Source organism: Arvicola amphibius, chromosome 3 (genome assembly GCF_903992535.2).
Source record: "Arvicola amphibius chromosome 3, mArvAmp1.2, whole genome shotgun sequence".
NCBI lineage: Eukaryota > Metazoa > Chordata > Mammalia > Rodentia > Cricetidae > Arvicola > Arvicola amphibius.
The window spans coordinates 110,110,003-110,132,402 of record NC_052049.1 but is presented as its reverse complement, the minus strand read 5'-3'; the positions used below and the strand labels follow the sequence as shown (position 1 = coordinate 110,132,402).

Genomic DNA, 22,400 nt, shown 5'->3' with positions numbered 1-22,400 from the left:
GTCTTAAGACATAAATGGAGTCAAGTAACACGACCAGAGAGAAAATACCAAAAGCTACATGCAGGAGAGGAGACTGGCGCTCTAAAGTGAGGAACGCTACTCACCTAGGTGCAGAGGGAGGCTTTTCTGAAAAGCAAAGGATGGATCAAGTTGGCTAGCCGGGGTCCAGGGAGGAGAGAGGGTATTCACAAAGGCCACCAGAAAGGAATCAAAACGTGCTTTCAGGATTCCCACTCTCACCTTTGTCTTTACAGCTGTCATTATTGCTGTTTTAAAATCCCTCCTTTCCTATCTGCCTTCCCTTCTTCCTCTCACACCAGGGACCTGAGCCTGCTGCATCTTGGGCATTTTAAGTAAACTCTCTGTCCAAGAGCTATATCCATGTGGACGTCAGAGGACAACTTGTAGGAGCTTGGTTGTTTAGCTCCACCAGCTGGGTCCTAGAGATTGAACTCAGGTCATTAGGCTTGGCGGCAACGTGTCTGTTACTGGCAGAGTCAGCTTGTGGGTCCCTGTTTTCTCTTTTGTTTTGTTTTTTGAAACAAGGACTTGCTGTGTTTCATAGGCTTATGTCAAGCTACTCATGATCCTCTTGCCTCAGCCTTGCCAGCGATAGGATTATAGACATTAGTCTCCCCAGCGTTGGATTATGGCTATGTTCCGTCACACCCAGTTCTTGCTAGCTATTTTATTTATTTTTCATGTGTATATGTGTGGTATGTGTTCTCAAATATGTGTGTTTGCATGTTTATTTGCATGTGTGGGCACACAGGAGACACACACACACGTGTGTGTGTGTGTGTGTGTGTGTACAGGGTAGAGGTTGACACAGGTTATCTACTTTTATGGTTCTCCGCCTTATATTGAGGCAGGGTGTCTCACTTGAACCCAGAGATTGCCAATGGGTGTGTCTAGCTATTCAGCTTTCTCTGGGAGTCTCCTGTCTCCGCCTCCTGGGATTACAGGTAGTTTTCCCTGCCTGTCTGGCATTTATGTGGGTGCTGGGGATCTGAACTCTTGTCCTCACACTTGAGTAGTAAGAACTCTTACACTAGGCCATTCCCCAAGCCTTCCTACTCCATCTGGATAAAACCATGCCACTTGTGATTGCTATGATTTTTCCCAAGTTCTATCCCCAACTGTAGCTTAGATCCCTTATTAGGACAGAAGGATGCGGTACCATTTGTCTAGGACAGCCAAAAGCCTATGGTCGATAAACTAAGAGCCATAAACATGCAAAAAAAAATACTGACAGTAGGTTTATGATATGTGTGTGCATGTGCACATGTGCAGGATATGTGTTCACATGTAAGCACGAGCTCATGTGGAGATCAGAGGACAACTTGCAAGAGTTGATTCTTTCCTTTACTGTGTGGCTTCTGGGGATTGAACTCGGGTCTCTAGGGTTGGCTTACAAGCACCTGTACCTGCTACACCATCTCGATGGCTCCATGCATGTTGATGTTTGTAGTGATGCTGTTTAGCATCAAAGCAAGGTCGTGGTTAGGGCAGACGGGCTGGAATGCTGCCTCCCCTTCGTCTATAGTCCTGGAGGGTTGGAGGACAAAACAAGGCCATGGTTAGGGCAGGGAGGCTAGACTACTGCCTCCCTCACCTATCGTGCTGCAGGGTTGGAGGAAGTGGAGGTTTGTTTTCAACCCAGCTCTGTTTTAGAAGTTAGGAGGAAACACCCCACTCATATTGCACAATTCAGATCTGGCTCCTGTTTTGGGTAAATTGGCCCTATGACTGTTCCTGTTTCACATTCTCGTAAGGGTCTTGAAGGTAGAGAATGGTCAGGACTGAAGGGTCTCTTTGACTAGGACAAAAAAAAAAAATCTAAAAAAACTCAAAAACTATATAGTAACTTACTGCAATACCAGAACCCCGATGCAGGCCTCTAATGTTGCCTGAACACAGTCTTTTTTTTTTTCCCTGTGGGGATTTCACAGCTGTTTAACATATCCAATCTCATCTTGTACTGTAACTGTTTAGAGAGGTGGGTTAGAATTAAGATCTTTATTTTAGAGAAGAGAAAAGCAGAAGCTCCAGGGAGGGCATTTAGCCCAGTTCCCATGGCTAGAAAGCTGGACCTTTGACTCAAAATTCAGTGTGCTTTCTTTGCACTGTGCCCTGGGTTATGCAGTCCTCAGTCTCCCAGGGTGCTGATTATCCACCTGAGAATGGCTAGGAAGGTAGATAATGACGAGCAAGGAGGGCGATCGAGGAGTAAATTAGCCGTGTTTGAGCATTCTTGCCAGTTTTATAGCACTGAGATTACAAATCCAAAGTAAAATGAGCAAGGAGCTGGTCCTGCCCTACTAATCCTTCCATGTAAATTGCCACCTGAAGCTCCAGCCAGCAGTTCACAGGAGCAAACCGCTTCGCCATCTTTCACATAACCCTTCAAAGACACCTGTCTTTGTTTTCGTGCGGAGATGCTCACTCATAGAAGACAGTTCTCATTAAATATAGGTTGAAAACAACCAGTAATTAAATCACACGCAGGCTGTTCTAACTACAGGCCGCTCCCTTAGTGTTCTGCTGGGAGTCGAAGGGGACAGAAGTGCTGAGGACCCCTGAGTGGATTCATATCTGGTAAGGGGATCCTGAGTAGGAAGGACTGGGTCTTGATGGGCAGTGGGAGGTGGCAACGGCTCAGTGGCTTTGTGGGGTTAATTGGTGGCTTAGTAATGACATCAAGTTGGATAACTGAAAGACAGCATCTGACTGGGAGAGAGAAGGGAGAGTGGGTGGTTGGGAGGCTGCAGAACCTGAGCCAGGAGGTCTCAAAGTCGCCTACAGGATGGAGTAGGAAGTAGAAGGCTGGCTTTACGGAGGTGAAGAAATGTTGGCCCTCTCTCGTTTTTCTCTGTTGCTGCAACAGAGGCCAAGTGACATAGGAAACAGTTGAGTTTTGGGCTCACGGCCATGGAGACCGGGAAGTCTGTGAACTTGGTGGTGGTGCCTGCCTGCTCCGTTTCTGTGGGAGCCTTATGCTGTTTCAACTCATGTGGGATACAGGACTAGCCGGCGCATTTTAAAGAGCCCAAACAAGAGACTGGCCTTGCTTTTTGACGACCAACTTGAGCTAAAGCTCAGCCTCTCTACCAACTGCTCTTGGGAGAACAAACCGACCTCACAGGGAAGGCACAAATCCCTCTCAATGGTAGAATCGACTCAAAGGCACCCACCTCCTGACACCACCGCAATGGCAATAAGTTTCAACCTGGGGACAAACCCAGTTTTTTATCATGACAGGTTTTGGCAGGTTGCCAATGAGGCCTTTGGTTGGGCGGGGGGAAGCTAGACTAAGCTAACTAGTAGGAACTTGAGTGACAGGTGGACAAGAGACAGAACCAAGGTACTGGTTCGTTGAAGAGGCAGAAAGTTAAGGCTGGGAGCTGAGAGACCCCTCTTCCCTTCTCTAAACCACTGGCTTCAGCCACTCTGCTCTGCCTTCAGCCTTCTCAACAACCAGATCCCGAGTCCTGAGAGATATAGGATGAAATACAGGATAATACTTAGCTGCTCCCTCCAACTGGGAGAAAAAAAAAAAAACCATATAAAAGCAGTTACAGAAAATCTGTCTCTTGGAGCTGATTTTCAGGGACGTTGAAAGTGGACTCCCGCCTCTCCTTGGGCATCTGCCCCCCCCCCGCCCCCCACACACACCCCGTACAGGTCTAATCTTTACAGAGTTTACAATTAGTGTTGGCTGAAGGGACTGGTAGATATACTCATCTTGCCACTGTGAGTGGTTCGGTGCTGGGACACGTTGAGGGAGTCATGCAGGAGACCGCGGTGGGGCCCTGAGCTGTGCCTAGGTAACCCTGTGTGCAGGGGTCATACCGTATAACTATATAGGTGGGGCAAGTTCCTGGTAAGGTGCAGTCTGGGTTTCACTGCTTCTGTGCAGGCTGTTTGTGTGCTATGCCCTGCTGAATGCAGGGGCAGTTTAGCTTGATCAAGGGTAGTTTGAGCTGCGGCCACTTCAAGTACATTACTGTGCCATAGTTGAAACCATGTAAGTTTCACTACCGGGCAGGTTCAACCTGACTCTTGTCGGTGGTGTGCTCGAGGCTAATTCTGTGGTTTGCTACTCGCCATTGGAGGTGGGCATGAAGCCAAGGCCCAAGAAAGTGGTCGAGTGGCTTCACAGGGGGCGGAGATTGGCGGCGATTTAGGGCGACCAGGGTGCCCCGAGGAATCCGTGGAGTAGCTAGCTCACTCCAGGGAAATGGAACACGGCGTCCACACAGTTCTTCACTGCGGCAGGGAGGGCGAGGTGTGCTCGCCGGGGTCCACGGTGCCCGCAGGCGGGCGCTCCCTGCCTTGACTTCCCCATCCCAGGGGGCGGGGCCGCAGTCGCGGCGAGCGAAGAAAGTGCGCGAAGGGGACGCACTGCGAGCGCACACGTGACGGCGCGGCGCCCAGCGAGCGGGACCCGGCGGCGGCGGCTGTGGCGGTGGCAGCGGTGGCGGGCGCAGTGGAGCGGCCCGGGCGGTTTGGAGCTCCGGGAGCGGCGCGCGCGGCCCCGGCTCTGGCCCGGCGCTGTCCCGGCGCGCGCTGCACATTCTCTCCTGGCGGCGGCGCCACCTGCGGGAGCGTTCGCCTGAACATGGCGACACGGAGCAGCAGGAGGGAGTCGCGACTCCCTTTCCTATTTGCCCTGGTCGCGCTGCTGCCCCCCGGGGCTCTCGGCGGGGGCTGGACGCAGAGATTGTACGGTGGCCGCGCGCCCTTGCCCCAGGACCGGGGATTCTTCGTGGTGCAGGGCGACCCGCGCGAACTGAGGTTGGGGACTCACGGGGATGCCCGGGGGGCGAGCCCGGCGGCCGGGAAGCCACTCAGGACGCGGCGGAGCGCTGCTCTGCAGCCCCAGCCCATCCAGGTGTACGGACAGGTGAGCACTTCTGCTAGCCGCCTCCTTCCAGTCCTTTCCTCTCCCAGCACTTCCTCACCCCCGCACCCATCCTTTGCAGTCGTTTCCCAGGTGCAGGCACCGCTTGGGGACTTCCAGGCTGGCATGTGTTTCTTTCTCTCTCTCTCTCTCTCTCTTTTTTCTCTCCCCCCTCCATCACATGAGTACAGCCGTCAACACTCGGGTGGCATAGATCTTTTCCTTCTTCCTGTCGATTTTAGCAAACGTATTCCAGGTAAACAGAAGGGTGCAGCTCCTCTTTACCTCTGGCTGTATGCAGAAAGACCAGTGTAGTTTCCAGCAGGTATTGGAGGGGTACAGCATCATTTTTACATCTGGATAAAAAGCGCCCCCCCCCCGCCCCGCATTCCATCCTTTGGCAGCGGGGGGGGGGGGGGCGAGAACCCTGCAGTTGTAAAGCACTCACACAGAATTGCAGAGGAGGGCTTTCCGCGTTTACCCTTGTGAACCCCAATAAAGGTGGGCAACTCTCAAAGCTCCACGATTGTTCCTGTGTACCCGGTAGATGTGTGCGTGTGTGTTTGCGCATGTGTGTGTATAAAGCTGGATTTTTATTTTCGTGGGAATGTGGCATACCGTCCCACCCCCTTTCCTTCCCACCACTTCAGGGCGATGACTTTATTTTGGATAGGAATTATCTCTTGTGACACTTGGGGATTTGAAAGGATTGCAAAAAATTTGGTGGACTTATTATTCGTTAAAGATTAATTTCTGTCCAGGCAGTGGGTTTATTTGGTCATAAGTAACACACATTTCACTCTTCCGGTCCCCACTGACTGCTAGGGATGGCAAGCCGAGTTTGTCCACTAGTATCAGCATTGGCGGAATTAATTTGCCAGGTGTTATTGTCTACTGAGAAACTCCCAGTACTGCGGTTAAGATTGACATCAGCAAAGCCAGAAGGTCGGTGGGAGATCCCAGTGGAGGTGATAAACATGATCACTTCCCAGAGTGATTGGTCTTTACTAAAGTACTAATTAAAAGATTAGCCTGGGTTCTGCCTTTCCCCCACTGATTTTTGGCCACAGCAAAGTCTTCCTTCAGGCTATACATAGAGTTAAATGATCAACTCCTGGAGCCAGAAAGCATCTCATAAAACATGCCACCCTATGGCGTTATGTTTGGGTGAAGAGATTCAAGCGGCGAACGGTGCAGTGACTAATCCAAGGTCACACGGGGAAGGGCTTCTAGTGCTTTAGTTCTTGCCTACATGGTCCCACTGACCTTTGGGTGTTGGGAGTCACCTTGCCACTATTCAGTGCTTCCAAAATAAAATGTGGACAGAGGGGTGGTGGTGTGTGGGTGTGAGCAGCAAACAGCCACCCACCAGCAGTCCCTGGGCAGGAATGTCTGCCAGATGACCTGTAACTGCTTGGGGGTGGGGGTGGGGTGCAGAGCTCAGGCTACTGAAATCCACCTGCCCTGTTCCTCCTGGGCCCAGATCCTTGTCCTCCTCTTCAATTCCATCTAAACTTCCTTTTTTTTTTTTTTTTTTTGTACTTTGGAAGTCAGCAAGAGCTGGTGAGGATGGCTGTCCCCAGCCTGCCTAGCTAGCTCTCCTGTGCCTTTGAGCCACCAGGCTGAGAGCAGGAGGCTGGAGGGGGCAGTCCTTCCAGGAGCTCAGGTCCTCTGCAACCTAGTCTGTGTAGAAAGAGGCACTTTCTAGTCGCTACAGTATTCATGCAGGTGCTGTTTATTCCACCCCCCCTTCTTTGGGTTTGGTGTGTGAAAATCTCCCAGGGCTTTGGAGCAAGCTAGAGATGAACTCTGTTCTTGTTGGGAGCGACTCCAAAACCCTCCCTTTGCTTTCATGTCTCCAGGCCAGCCAGACTGGTTCCATTGAAGGGTGCAGATCCAGCCAGCAGTTGAACTCAGAGTGAGGAATTCCCACAGAACAGCGAGGATCCCTCCCTGTGCTCTTCCTTGCTATGGCTGCCTTCCTCTGCCCTTGCTCTCTGTTGCCCCAGGTTAATGAAAAAATAGCATTAACCTTAATTTTTGAGGAGATGAAGAAGGAAGAACTTCACGGTATGGGATTTCTACCACAGTACTAACCTGGTGCAGGAGGCCTTTCACTGTTTCCCAGTGCACAGGAAACAGTGGAATGGTTTGGGGTTCTTCTCTGGGTCTCTGGAGTAACTCACGCCTCTTTGGAATCACCTTTGGAGCAAAGGTGGCTGTGTGCCTCTGTTTTTCCTGGGACAGATCCAGTTATGGGGAGTGCCTCTGCCACCCCCAAATACATCAGGATGCAGCTGTACTATTAATCCATATGCTCATTTAACTCTTGCCCTGCACTGAGTTTTATAAATTCCTTTCCATTTTTAAACCCAAACAGTTACAGTGAGCAGTTGTCTGAAGGGAGTATGTTTCTCAAAACAACAAAAAATAAATAAAAATAAAAAAAAAAACAAATAGAACAACCGAAGGAGGCAGGCGAGATCACTGTAAGTGAGCAGGTGGAAGCCGGGAAAACTGCACCCACTCAACCAGCCCAGACCCAGCTGCCGCTGTGTGGTGTGAGGCTCTAGAGATGGAGTGATAGTGGGGACAAAGAAATTTAGATGCTGGGCACCTTCTTGTCCTTGGACCTTGGTGAGGGTAAGGGTAAGGGTACCGGTATGTAGGAACACTTATCGGGTTGGAAGAAGAAGCCAGAGAGGTGGCAACAAGGCCACTAGCTTTAGGGAGGAGAGAAGGAAGGCTCTAGCTAGGGAAAGTTTGGTTGAGAACGGAGCCTGTGTTAGCACATCACATTGGAGTGTGTCTTCTTTTGCCCTTTTAATTTATGGGATAAAAAGATTTTGTTATTTTGACCAGTTAAAGGCTAACAATCTTAGGAAGAATATGGAGTACTGGTTCTGACCCAGAAATACATTTGGAATAGTAGAGACCAATGGACCAGATATTAGGGCTTTTCTGTGCAAGTTCAAATTTTACAAGGAAAACCTTTTTTTTCCCTTTTCCAAAAGGTCAAATTAAAGCTGGACAGTGATGGCGCACACCTTTAATCCCAGCACTCAGGAGGCAGAGGCAGGTAGATTTCTGAGCTCGAGGTCATCCTGGGGACAGCCAGGGCTACACAGAGAAACCCTGTCTTGACACTGTCCCCCTACAAAAAAAGTTAAAGGAGGAAGCTATTATATCTTTTAAATCTAATAATATATAAACTATACATTTAATTAATTAAAAATTGTTTTGGGGAGAGTCTGACCATTTAGCCCAAGCTGGCCTGAAACTTACTGTGAAGCTCAGGCTAGCCTTTAACTGATGCTCCTGCTGCCTTTGGTCCCCACCCCCCTTCACACCACCAACCCCCTACCCCCTGCACTGCCAGGGATGCTCAGTGTAACCCATCTCACTCTGTAGACCAGGCCAGACTCAGAGATCTGCCTGCCCCCTTTGCCTCAGAAGTGCTGGGGTTAAAGGCGTTCACCACCACTCACCCCCACCCCCACCCCCACACCCCCAGTGCCACGCTTTCTTGCCTGCCCTTTGCCCTTTGCCATTGTGCTTGCTTTGTCCTCCTCCCCAAAGATCTTCCTCAACTCTTCTCTTTGCTCAGAGAACCCTCGTTCAGTTCCCCAATCCTCCAGAGCCCCTAGAATTCCCAACCCTGTGGGAACAGTTCTAAGCCTGGTTCCAGCCCTCCCTTGGGTTATAATTTACTACTTCATCTTCCTGTGGCTCCTTCGAAGGCCTGGGTTTGGTCCTTCTCTGGGTTTCCCAGGATGGGAGGCCCTTAATAACTCTCTGTGGGTCAGTTTTCTGCCTAGAAGGAGAGGAGGAGAAGGTAGGGAGCACATTAAGCTATATAAAGTTATGTATGAGGAAGACCACAGACAGGCAAAATGCTTCGGTTCACTCCATGGTGCCGAAGCAAATGGGATGGCCCTCTGGAGTGTAGCCCTGGTTTTCCTGTGCTGTCTGGGAGTTAATTCGAATAAAGACCTAGGATTCTATTTTTATAGCGACCTCCCTTTTAGGACTCTCATATTGGTTTTTGCTTCTAGTATTTTTATTTTTCAGGGGTGGGAGTGGGGATCCTTTGGAATGAAGCACAAAAAGCCCAACAAGATTTACAGGCTTATTTTGCTTGCAACAAGCTCTCTGTTCCTAATTCTCAAATTTTAGAGGACAGAGAGGATACAGTGTCCTGATTTGAGATGATAAACAATGTGTTCATTGCAGCCCAAGGGCCCTGGACAAAAGGCCGCCTTTGGAGAGAGAATACCGTTTGGCTTTAGATCACTCTGGTGTTGATTCTTGCACGATAGACTCGGCTTGGGAAAGAATTGACTGGTTGATTCTAACGTGGTGATGGTTGACCTGTGTGCTTCCAGCTGAAGATGAGAAGGCATCACGTTGGCTGTTCCAAGCCGAGTTCTCCACAGGTGAAGACAGGGTGGCCTCGGATGTGACCTTGAAAAACCTCTCCTGGTTGTGTCTGTTTTCTTTCTGTTGAGTTCTGGGCAGTGTCTGGCACTGTTTGGTTCATCTGTAGCTTGGAGCCTGGAACAGTGAAGGCTTTGAGATAGAAGGAATGGAGGAAAGGGGCCCATGGGGAGAGGCACTGAGGTTTAAAGGGAGGAGACCTCACCCACTGGGTTTCCCCAGCCTCGGCAGGTAGTGCGCGCCAACAAAGCCATTTATGAGGCGGAATGAGTGGTGACAGGTGAATCCTTTCAAGTTCTCAAGTATCATGAGCGAGCCCTTTCTCGGCCGGTCACTGTTGTTGCCAGGTTTTTGTGTATCCTTACAGAAGCGGTTTGTGTCTATATAATGTGAGCTGCGTATCATTACAGAAATAGTCTACGTTTATATAATGTGAACGTACACAATCAAGTTATCAGCAGCCTTTTCTTACCAGTAGCCCTTGGTGTCATGAATAATGGGATTAATTTAAACTCTAAAGGTATTTGTGGAGTGGTGACCATGGGTAAGCAGATGTTTCTTGAAGTGTCACATATAAAATAGGTTGCTATTCTTTTTCTAGGCCAGGTGTAAGGGCCCCTCCTCCCCCTTTCTCCAGTATGGGCCAGGAGGACAGCACTGCAGAGCCCCCTCAGAGCTTGCAGTGTTCAGCAGCCCCTAGAGAAGTGGGACCCCACTTTATGAGGACATCAGAATAGAGGGACCACAGTATAGATCTCAGCTTTGTGTTCCTTTTCTCAGTCTTTTCACTCTATTCTGTAGAATGAAGTTAACGATATGCTAATCGGATCCACGAGGCAGCTCCCAACAGCACTACTTATATCCCAAGGCAGAGAACAGATGCTGGAGGACCTTTGCATTGCCAACTGGAGTCTTTTCCTCCTTAGAGACCACAGGCATCTCTGTGGCGTCATTGTTTAATCCCAAGACAGCGATAGATCCAGTCAGCTCTGTCCAGGTCATTGTAGAGAGACACGCAGACTGATAGTCTGAAAATCGTGAAATACCCGAACTAATTGATTTGCCTTTGTATGCATTTATTTAGTCTCCCTCCTTCTCTTTTAATGCCTTGGTTTACCTTCTTCGCTAAATTTTGCTCAGGTGAATATTAAATGATTTTATATTCTTCGAGTTTGCTGATAGGAGAAACGGCTAAATGAATGGATGCAGGGGAAGCCAGTGTGGAGTTTGGAATATTTGACAGTTATGGATAACTGATGGTTGACTACATAGAACTGTATTAAATCTGGGGTGTCACGTGTGCCTTTACTTTGTTTTTTTTCAGGCTTAAATAAATGTGATGGACAGGAGAGTTCACTCTCTTCTGGTTTGAACATTGGGGGATTGGTATTTCTCAGGGAATTGTCAGTGGTTTCAGGGAGGTGTTTTCTTTGTTAATGAGAACAGGGCCTTCCTGTGCCTTCTCCAGGTAGGCCAGGGTCTGCTGGCAGATGGCATATTTAGTCCAGCCACGTACATTCAGAAATCAATTTCCTCAGTTTAAAATGAGTCACAGTTAATTTCGACCTAATTTATTGGTTTATCGACTTGGGAACCTTAGGCCTTCGAAGAAGTGGCCTGGGTGGCCTTTTAGCGTCAAAGCAGCTGATGATGCCAAAAAGTAGGCAAAGCAGGATGGGCTGCTGGTCAGGGTCAAGGTGTGGACTGAATCCTACGTTGCTGTGAGATTCCTGGAGTAGAAATGCCAAGACAGGGATGCTCATGAGCGGTGGGGCAGGCTCTGTGAGATTTCGACTCAAAAACAGCCAGAGTTGTTAATTAAAGAGTAATTACAAAATTCAGGTGTCCCCTGGGTAGTTGGTAACTGTGTGTGCATGTGTGTGTGTGCGTGTGTGTGTGAACTGTGTGTGCGTGTGTGTGTGTGTGAACTGTGTGTGCATGTGCATGTGTGTGAACTGTGTGCGTGTGTGTGTGTGTGCGTGTGTGAGTGTGTGTGTGTGAACTGTGTGTGCGTGTGTGTGCGCGTGTGAACTGTGTGTGCATGTGTGTGCATGTGTGTGTGTGAACTGTGTGCGTGCGTCTGTGTGTGCTTGTGTGCGTGTGTGTGCATGTGTGTGTGTGAACTGTGTGCATGCGTCTGTGTGTGCTTGTGTGTGTGTGTGTGTGTGTGTGTGTGTGTACGGGGGTAGTGCCAAAGATTGAACCCAGTGCCTTGTGCATGCCAAGCACATATTTCTCCATGAGCTATATACCCTCAGCCCTGAGCAATTGTTAAATATAACGGTGACTCCATGCCCTATCACCGCTGTCAGCAGAGAGCTGTGTGATCCTGCGTTCTGGCCTTGTAACTGATCTTCCGATGGAACACTGCTAGACAGGCGTTTCTGCAGTGCCGATCCGCGTCTGTGTGTGCAGTCAGTCTGCTAGGCATGCGTGGCCCCCGAACCCTTGGACTGTGGCTAGGGTGACTGAAGAACTGGATTTCTTTTCACCTAATTTTAATGAATTAACAGCCACATGTAGATCCTGGCTTTCGCTGTACTTCCTGCCAGCACAGCAAACCTCTATTGAGTGGAAGGAGGCCTAGACATCCCAGCTTCTGCTTCACCTGAGAGAGGCTTATCATAAACAGGGGAAGTGAAAACGAGGGTTGCGGGGTTTGAGCAAACCCTACATCTTGGAGGTTTTGGATGGCCAAGTTGCAGCAGGTAGGGATGGCTGCATGGGGTACTGTGGAGGACAAGTGGGTACTCTGTTTGTTTTGCGGGGGTTGCCTCTGTATAGTTGTCTCCTTCTGCCAGGCCCTGGGAAGGCTGACCCTTTAGAAGGACTCACTGAACTTGTGCGCCTTCTCCTGTGCTGTGTTTATGCAAACAGACCAGGGCTCTCCAGGTTTTGCGGAGGTGTGCAGATCCAATGGGTCCTACTTAGCAACGAGATGTAAACCTTGTCCTAACAGCGAGGCTGTCTCTTCACTCCTGCGTTCTGCCTCCTGTATGCCTGTTGACTTGCCTCAGTGGATCTGGGTCTGTCTTTCATCCCTTCAACCCTTCAAGCTGGCACAAAGACAAACAATAGAGGCATGTGGCCTTCATCACTGCATCCGAAGCTGGCCCTCCTTCGTCGCTGGCCCTTTAACTTAGCATGCCATTGCTGTTGTTGTTGCTGCTGCTGCAGGCTCTTGGCTTGGAAAATCGGGACCCTTCAGGATGATTTATCTCCAGGCCCCTGAATTAGATTAAAAACACAGCTACGAATTCTCAGAAAGGCAGGCTGATGTGATTATATCCCAAATCTGAGTGGCAGACAAGGGCAATAAAAAGATGTACAGATATCAAATGCATTTTGTGCCATGTAGAGACCAATGTACTGTGCTATCCCTCCCTTTAAACACACACACACACACACACACACACACACACACAAACAACAACAACAACAACAACAACAAAAACAACAAGAAAAAAACAGCAACAACCGGAAGATGACTACTAGGACTTTATTTATTTTGAAAGAAGACTTATCTATGGTATGGAGAGCTTTCTCCTCAGACTGCTGATTGAAGGGAGGTCTGGGAAAGGTGGATGGCTAGAGTTATTTATATGTGGAGTCAGTGTGTAAGGACCAATGAGGGTTGTAGGATGCTAAGGGTACTGGTGCCTTTCATTTGTAAGCTGAGGGATTGTGTCCTGATCTCTCTCTCTCTCTCTCTCTCTCTCTCTCTCTCTCTCTCTCTCTCTCTCTCTCTATTTCTCTCTCTCTCTCGGGAAAGAAATGGGTTCTGAGTCTGTCACTCTGGATGCTGTTTGGGCTTGGACCCATAGAACCTTGTGTGTTCACTGAGATGTTCATGGCAGCTCAGTCTTGACAATCCTGAGACCTGACCTGCTGGGTCCTGGTCCAAGGATCCCAGAAGAAGAAGAGAACCTTGATCTTAGGGCATGGGGATATAGCAGAGCTGGGCAAGCTATCTGGAATCCAAGACTATTTAAAGGAATTTGAATATTTGAAACTTGTGCCCAATTAATTGAGTCACATGACACCATACCTAAAATTTACCTCATTGGTGTATGTTTAGTTCCCTGGAAGTCTCTCACTGAGTCATTATAAACATACATTTTGCAGTTAACCATGCATGGGGTTTGCTGAAGTTGGCAAGGTGTGCTTGGCTGGAAGAGAAGCAAAGCTGGGGAGAGGTGAAGAGGCTATTAGAACAGAGTTGGAGTGTCAGGCAAGCCGAAGAGAGTTGCTGCTAGCTCATGTCACCAGGCTGAGCCTCGGGTCGCTCCCAGGCCAGCTCCTGTTACTGAGAACTTCGCCTTCCTTGGCTCTCGGGGTTGAGAGCTTGTGCCTTGTGAATTAGTCATTGTGGTTGCAGTTCTTTTGCAGTCTTAGGGTCTTCTGCTCTGGGGTGATAGGTTTAAGTGCTGTGCCTTTGGGGTAAGGACAGTCTTAGGGAGTCATGTCATCTTAGTGGTAACATCTTGGGACCTAGACTTTGGGATTCCTCCAGCTTTCTGAGCCCTGTTGTCAAGTATTGGGGAGGCTGCCTGAAAGTATCATTAGCCATCAGTCCAAGAGTCAGTGAAGTGTATGGTGTCCTACTTTTTGACATGTGTTATGTCTTGCTCTTGGGTCTCTGTTCCAACCCTGGTGATGCCAATGTTAAATTTCTACGTGGAGCCATGCTATAAAGTCCTTTGGACCTGAAAGTAAATGATGTTTATGGATGTTGAAGTTTATGAAACACATCCATGGTTTAGATGTTGTTTCTTGCAACAGTCCTGTGAACTTGGGGAGAGTTACTGTTCATCTCCATTCCCAGATGAGTATCTTGTAGCTCAGAAAGAGAAGTGGCTTCTCCCAGGTTAGACAGCCAGCAAATTGTGGAGACAGGACCCACAGCAAGCCTCTACCTTGGTTCAGATTTGTGTGGCACAATTGCCTCTCATACATAGGGGCTCTTCTTGGTAGGAATCCACAGCTTGCTTCCTTTCTCTTTCCTCTTCTCTGCCTCTCTCCCTCCCTCAATTTATTCTTTCCTTTCTTTCTGTGAAAGCCTTCAGTCTCCTTCCCCAATAACCCATAGCTCTCATACAATCCTCCCTTCTTCTAGGTTATTCTTGGCTACACTGCTGTTTTAACTTTTCAAGTATGGTAGATTTTAGGACTCTTCAATCCCCGGCTCGTATTCTTCCCTAGGTCTCTGTCTCTCCTCTGCCCCAGCCCTGCATCCCTAACTAACTGCTCCCACTCCATCTTTGTTTCGTTAGCTTTTCCAGGAAGTACCATTCTCCTCTCCGCATGAACCAGGGCCTGTTTGATAACTGCAGTTTAAGCACTCATTAAGTTTGTTACTTGGTGCTTCTTTCCTCTACTAATTTAAGAGAAGCGAGGCAAGACCAGCCAGTCTGCTGCTTTCTTAACACCTAGTGCCATGTCTGGTTTACAGTAAATGCTCAATAAACATTTATTGAATGAACAAAGTAAGCAGCTATTTATACAGAGTCAAAGAGGGGAGCCGCGGAAAGTGGGTGGTCTGGAACTGCCCCCCCTCCAACAGAGCAGTAGAAGAGCCTTTGGGGGAAGCAGAAGCCAAGTGGAGGATTGAGGGTTCAAGGTCAGCCTGAGCTTCACAGTAGGTTCCAGGGCTGCCTGGGTTACACAGCTAGACTTTTGTCTCTAGAGGAGTGAATGAATGTCTTTGAGTTTTATAGGGAAAGCCTTACAGAAGGCAGGAGAGCATTAGCTTCTGGTGTATAGTGCTGGGGACACTTGCTGTGTTTGTATGCGGGGTACTGGGGATGTTCCTTGTAAGATCCTCAGAGAGAAGCCCCTCCAGTCAGCAGCTGTTAGATATTCTCTGACCTTCCTTTTGGCTTTGATAATTTTCCCTCCCTCCCTCCCTCCCTCCCTCCCTCCCTCCCTCCCTCCCTCCCTCCCTCCCTCCCTCCCTCTCTCTCTCTTTCTTTCTTTCTTTCTTTCTTTCACACTAGTGAAGGAAGGTACAGCTTTTCTCCATGCTCCTTTTACTCTGGAGCTCCCCAGTAACAAGAAGGGCTATTGCCAATCAGGTGACAGTGTTTGCCTGGAGGGTGTGGCATTTGGCAGTGAATGACAGGTAGGGCTGATACTGTAAGCCAGTGAGAATGTGGTTATTGTCTTTTGGTGTGGTAGGAAAAAAAGCTATCCTTTCTTCTCTCTGTCTTCCCTCCATCTTCCCATTACCCCCTCCATCTCTCTCTCTATCTTCCCTTCCTCTCTCCATCTTCCCTTCCTATTTCCATCTTCTCTTTCTCCCTCCATCTTCCCTTCCTCCATCCATCTTCCCTTTTCCCCTCTATCTTCTTTGCCTCCCTCTGTCTCCCCTTCCTCCTTCCCTCCATCACTCTGCCCCATCCATCTATGGCAACTTTAATAATAAACAGCTCTAATAAAGATGGTGGCGAAATTCCAGGTTTTAGTTCAAGGTCATTCTTTTGTTTCCTCACCTACACAATAAGCAACGTGAGTTTGTCCCTTAAGTGGTTAGCAAGTTCACTTAGCACAGGCTGCATCTTGAGTCAACTCCAAGGTCAAGTGAGTGTGTTGAACTCATGGACAGGGCTGTCTTCAGGGAGCACTCATAAATGGTATTTCAGTTCTCCTGAGGTAGCGAGTCCAGAAGGGTAATGAGCTTTCTAAATATAGTGGGAAATTGGTCTGGAAAGGGGACACTGGGAGCCAGTTTGCATTCTTCACATTTAGGTCACCTGGTTAGAAAAACGAAAAATCTGGGTGTTAGGCATGGGTTGTCCATCTTTGATTCCCAAGCCCCCCTGCCGCCACCCCTAGTGTCATGTACTTGGTGGGGGAACCTTTAGCTGCTGATTCTATCCTCAGAGTTGAAGGATCAGGGTGTTTGTTCAGTACTCACTGGTGAATTTTTAAAAATGCTTCTCTGTATTTCACGGCCAGTGAGGCAGAGAACTGGACCGGGATGCCTTGCTTGTAAAACCTTGCAATGCACTCTAGAAAGGAGCTGTGTAGGAGGCAGGAGGATGTCAGGCTGGAGTGCCTAGGACTCCTTGAGTCTTGTGTTTGGCCACTGTGAAGGTGGTCATGGCAGAAGAAATGACGGGGAGAGGTGTGGGGCCATTCCATGAAGGGGCCCCCCATCCTCTCGAGTAAGTATCAAAGACCAGACAGAATTTGGTGGTTTTCTTGGGAATTCCTCATCCCCTCTTTAAACCTGCTGCCCTGATTTCTCCCAGAAGCCCTTGGTATGCTCTCAGAAGTAAGATGTGATTCAAGAGCCCGCAGGGTACCTGGCAGCTAGCAGACCTCAGTGTGTAATGTACATCCCTTCCTTCACACCACAAGCACTTATTTCCTGCCTTCTATTTATAACAACCCAGAGCCCGAGGATGACAGCAGATTCTCCCCTACTCTGAAGAGTAAGCAAATAATAGAAGCCAGTCATTGTGCCTCTGTGGATCACTAGGGCACACAGGGGGACCAACGGACAGCCAGAGGGGTGCCTATGTTTGGTAAAGACTTTGAGCTATGCCAAGGTGTGGGTGGCGATGATTGCTGGGAGCCTGCTGTAAGCGATAGTCCTGAGCCTGTGGCCCTTGCACCAGCCAGGGACAGTGAGGTTGACGTGGGCGCTCTGACTCCGCGGATGCTCTCCCATGGCTGTGAAGTATTGCCTTGGCTAGAGACCGAGACTCTAGCCTGACTCCTTGATGCTTCATGCCAGCTGCATATTTTGGTAGCAGGAGGGCTCACGGTGAGCTGGCAGGAAATACATACCGGTGACAAGTAGGAGCTCCTAGATACCGGATCTGCCCTTGAGAGTGGAGTGTTCTATGCAGGCATAGGAATGTTTTAGAAAGCGAGGTGGAATTCACATAGGAGCCCTTGCAAATGCCGTGGCCTTTGGTGCATTCCATGCATTGTATATTCTGTCCAGGTCCATAGCATTCTCATTAGTCCAAAGCAAATCACAGAAACTCCTTCCACTCTTCCTCCTCAGCCTCCTGGCAGCCACCCACCTGCTTCCTGCCTTTGTGGATCTACCTGCCCGGGATGGTTTATATAAATTGAGTCGTGCAGTATGTGACCTTTGCGTCTGGTATTCTTTTTAAGGTCTGTCTGTATTAAAGCAGTGAGTTAGAATCGCATGAAGTCTTCATTAACAGCTATGCCAGATCTCCAAAGACAGCTCTCCCCCCGCATCTATGCCCCATCGAAGACTGTGCTGATCTCTCCTCAGCTCCCTAGAAATGGTGTTCTGTTGGCCTCTCACTATCTGGAAGGAAGAGAATGGACCAGATTCATCATCTTCTAAGTGAGCTAGATGAGACTCTTCTGGGGTTTTTCGAATGCTCATTTGTGGGTTACCTTCCCAGGACTTCTGATAAGGTATTTCTGGGATGAGCAGGTGCTTCTTTTCGGCCAGGTGGGTTCTGGGTTCCTGATCCTATGTCAGGTGGCCTCTGGTGTTTGTTATCAATGAACCAGGTGTCCTTTAGGGTTTGATCCTATGATGAGCGACCTCTGGAGGTCTGAGCCTGGCTAGGTGACCTCTAGGGCTCCCACCTTGGACCAGGTGGCCTCTGGGGCCTTCCTAACCCCTACCCATGAGCCTAGCTCTGAGAGGTCACCTGATTTAGTTTGTCATCCGAGATAGAGTTTTGGTTCAGAGATCCCTGTGGCATGCAATTTTTTCCGCTCCTGCCTTCTGAGCAAAGGCACTCGGGCCCCTCCCTGCTGCCTTTATGGCCCCAATTAATTGTGTCTCATTTATCAGGCTCCAGCTATCGCCTGTGAACCAGAGACAAAAGAGAAGGAAGGTTGTTCACACCCTGGGGTTATGGTTATGACTGACTACATATCAAGGTTATGTTCCTGGAAAAGTCATACTCCCACTTCCTCCCACCCCCTGGCAGGCCAGTGTCTCCTCCATCAGTGTGTGGAACTAAGTGGGAGAGACTGGGGGAACCAATCCGCAAGCCTGCAGCTGTCTAGAGGGAGAGTGTTAGGGAGAGCTGGTTGTGCAGAGGGCAAAGGAACCCAAAGAAACTGGAAGCCATCACTAAGGGGATTCATCCACAGCAATCTGTGGGTTCCTGATGTTGGGGGCTGTCTTGGGGCTGTTGGTTTCTTGGTCACAGTCCACGGAGGATGGCAAGACAGTCCTTTGGGGGCTGCTTCCTGCCTTTCCCTGTAGGACTGACAAGGAGAGGAGGAAAGCCAACTGCATGTCTTGACCTTAATAAAATTTATGGCTGGCTGGCCTCGCTCTCCTGGCTCCCTGGCTCCCTTGTCCTTGGGGTGCATTGATTCCCGCTACTGATTCTGGTCCTGTGCTGGGGGGATGGGCACCTAGGCTGTGTTGAAGATTGGTGGTGACTCACCAGGGAGTTATATTCTCATGACTGGATATGCTTGAGGTCTCTGCCAAGGCAAGGGGAACTGTTTGTGTGCATGCCTGGTGACCCTCGGACAAGCTGGACAAGCCGTTGCTTGCCAGCGAGCCTTCTCCTTCCACGTGCTGGGCTGCCCTTTTCCAGTCTGCTCTTAGGAATACAGGGGACATCAGATAGAAAAGGCTTAAAGCAAAAAAAAAAAAAAAAAAAAAAAAAAAAAAAAAAAAAAAGAAAAGAAAAGAGAGTTCCACCAAGGTTGCCCTCCAGAGGCTTCCTTTATGAGAACCCCCCCTGGAATATTTTGATGCCTTTCTTTTGTGCCCATTTCGTCTCTCACCCCGTAGGCTCTGTTAACAAAAGCTTTGCCCTCTGCTACAAAGACCTCAGCAAGTGTCATCAGACCTCTTCTCCACTCTGATCCCTTTATTACTTTGTAGCCTGTTCAAAGTGTCCTCTGATTATTAACCTGCCAGAGGGATGGCTGTGCCTGCCGCTTTGAGGATGGCCAGATTGAATATGGAGGATCTTTTCATCACAGACCTCGTGTGAACTTCGGGTGATGCTTCTAGGTTCCTAACCCCCTTTCCTAGTGTCATTTACATGGTTCTTTCCTTGCTCTCTTCTGGTTCCTAGGGTGCAGATGGCTTTGTAGGGGAGAAGATTTTAGCCCGAGGACCCAAGGTGCCTGTGCTGATGGTTCTCTGATCCATCAGTATTTCCAGTTTCTTCCTGGAAGCCTAGGTTGGGAGGGAGGAGAAGGGAAGAGGAAGTAAGAGGTTTGAGCTGCTGGGGGAAGACCCTTAGCAGCTTTTTGAGTTAAATAATGTATTTCTAGCTTTTGATTTGCACGTTTCTCTTGATGCTTGCGGGGACCTATCTACTGGGAGTGAGAAGTGGGGTTTTGGAATGACATATTTTCCTAAGAAAATATCAAGGGTCTTTTTTATTTGAAGCGGTCTCGCTTCAGATATACATATATATTTAAAGGTTGGTTCTCGGATCAAATTAGATGCAGGTGCTTACGACCCGAAGCAGGGCCGTTACAGATTATCTCCTCATTGGAGCTGGCTGCCAAGCTGTGACCCAGGTGTTTTTCTTCTCCCTTGTGACATCTGAGAGCACCCCCAAGGAGTGGGTGGAACACAGCAGGGTGGAGGAGAAACGGAAAGGAAGAGGGAGAGGCTGTGGAGGGGGGCTGGCTTTCTGCTCCAGATCTGCTGTGAGAAGGGTTGGTTCACTCAGCTTGAACTCTTCAGTAGTCCAAGAGTTGGTGCTGGCCCAGGTGTGTGAGCTCTCCAGGCTCAGAGGCAGGTGCTGAGTGCCTCAAGCCGGACCGCTTCGTCTGAGGGCCTGAGATGGTTCTGTGATGGTCTTCAGATGGCTGTCCAACCTGGCTTGTTCCTGATACTATTCAGCAGGAGCAGTGGGATGGCTGGGTTTGGGGAGGCCTCACCCTGCTTCTCAGAGGGGTCACTGGAGCTTGCTGGTGTCGGCACAGGTTCAGTAACTTTTGAGCTCCAGTGTTCTGGAAAGTCTGTCATGGAATGGATGCCCGTCAGTCAGTGCATGGTGAGCTAGGATGAGAACACAGGCATTCAGAGAGACAGAATAGTGGAAAGAGAGAAACAAAGCTGCACAGATAGTTTTTCCATGAGGCAAAAATGACCTAAAAGACTGGTTCTTTACTCCAAGTTTATATTCTTCCTTAGTTTTATCAAAAAACCCTGAAAGCTTAGCAGTGCCCATCTGAGAGGTTCAGAGTGAGTGTTCCTTATCAGTGGCAGCCCCACCTACCAGGAATCCAGGCACTTTCTAGCCTCTAACTGTTTGCTTCTAGAGCATTGGGATCTGAGTTGCCACCAGCCAATGGGTAAAGAAAACAGGACTGTGTGTGGGTGGAGTGGTCCCTAGGATGTCTCTCAGAGCCTCTGCCTGGAACCCTGTTCCAGGGATATAACTAGCTGTGTCAGTCAGGGCAAGAGTCTGTGGTGTCTTTAGGAAGGAGAGAGAGAGAGGGAGGGAGGGAGGGAGGGAGGGAGGGAGAGAGAGAGAGAGAGAGAGAGAGAGAGAGAGAGAGAGAGAGAGAGAGAGAGAGAGAGAGAGAGAGAGAGAGAGAGAAGCTGGCCAAGCTGTGACATGGCAGCTTATCCATATCCACAAATGGCCACTCAGACCTCAGTTAGCCTATTTATTCTGTTTTTTATTTTGCTGATTTGCAGACCTGAAAGGCTGGGAGCTACTGTTGCAGTAATCTAAAGGCTACTTCCATTTGAGACACTTAAAAAATAAACTTAAAGGTCAGATGACACACTCAGCTACCTCAGCACTGAGGGAGGCCAGGCAGGAGGATCACGATCACGGAGGCTACTCTATGGGACCGTCTCAAAGACCCCAAACGGCCGCCCAAGCAGAGAAATTGCATAAGCAGGTCTTTCTTTCAACTTTCCTTCTTCCCCCTAAAGTTGAGTAACAATGTTCCCTCCCCGACACACTTGTTTAGAAAGAAGTTCAGAAAGGATGTGGCCTTTTGGCCTGTGCATTTAAAAAAAAATTATAGAATTTTTAATTGACACATACTGACTGGTCCATGTCCCTGAAGTACAGTCTAAAGTTTCAGTGTGTGTCATAGTCAGATAAGGGGCACCTGCAGGTCATGGTCAGGGAACTGGACGGTCCATCACCCCAGACAGTCATTGGTCTCTGTTGAGAGTATTTATCATCTTCTCTAGTTTGAATACAATTAACTGTTGTCAATCATAGTCTTCCTACGGTGCTATAGGATGTTAGAAGTTATTCCTTCTGATTGGTGAGGTGGCTCAGTGGGTAAAGATACTTGTGACCAAGACAGATAACCCAAGTTCAATTCCTGGAACCCACATGGTGAAGGGAGAGGCCTGACTCCAGAAAGTTTTCCTTTTCTCTGACCCCTGCACATGTTCTGTAGCATACACTCTGAGAACACACACACACACACACACACACACACACACACACACACGCACGCACACACGTACTAAATATAAATATAAAAAAGTTATTTCCTCCATCTATCCCTTGTCCCCCATTACTATCCCCTCTGTACCCCACTATTCCCAGCCTATGGTGAGTTTTTTTGAATGAACCGAAAGTTTTTGTGCACAGCACACGTATGGAGTGATGTCACCAAGGATGAAATAAAGCAGAGGAGTCCCTTGTGGAGTCCTGTCCCCGGGAGGTACTATCTACAGTATAACTGAGTGTAGGATGGGTTGGTGATTCGTCTTGGGGAAGGTGCTAATGGAAGAGTTTGGTGAGCAACGAGGGGAGGCTGCCCTGATCCCAGACACCACATCTCAGAATCTGAGTGGCAGAGGGGACCAGGAGTCTTGGTTTGGAATGTGTGTGCCTGTCACTCACCACAGGTCCTGATTTCCTTTTGGTCTCTTTCAGGTCAGTCTGAATGACTCCCACAATCAGATGGTGGTGCACTGGGCTGGAGAGAAAAGCAACGTGATCGTGGCATTAGCCCGAGACAGCCTGGCATTGGCGAGGCCTAAGAGCAGTGATGTAAGTATCTCCGGGTGCTGGGCCCTCGCGGGTGCTATGGGAATGACCCTTCTGAGCCTCCAGGTTGTCAGGTCAGAGAAGAAATAGTGGGTAGTTAGAGA

The 22,400-nt window shown here is 49.0% G+C and overlaps 1 protein-coding gene across 1 annotated transcript in view; it reads left to right on the top strand.

The window, feature by feature from the left end:
• The first annotated feature begins 4,484 nt into the window (after positions 1-4,484).
• The window catches only part of Sorl1 (sortilin related receptor 1), a 156,165-nt gene continuing 138,249 nt past the window's right edge, over positions 4,485-22,400 (top strand). Inside the window, exons 1-2 of the mRNA XM_038321642.1 lie at positions 4,485-4,906; positions 22,183-22,299. Of these exons, the coding sequence (XP_038177570.1) occupies positions 4,622-4,906; positions 22,183-22,299 (402 nt within the window). The 5' untranslated portion in view covers positions 4,485-4,621. The remainder of the gene's footprint in view (positions 4,907-22,182; positions 22,300-22,400) is intronic.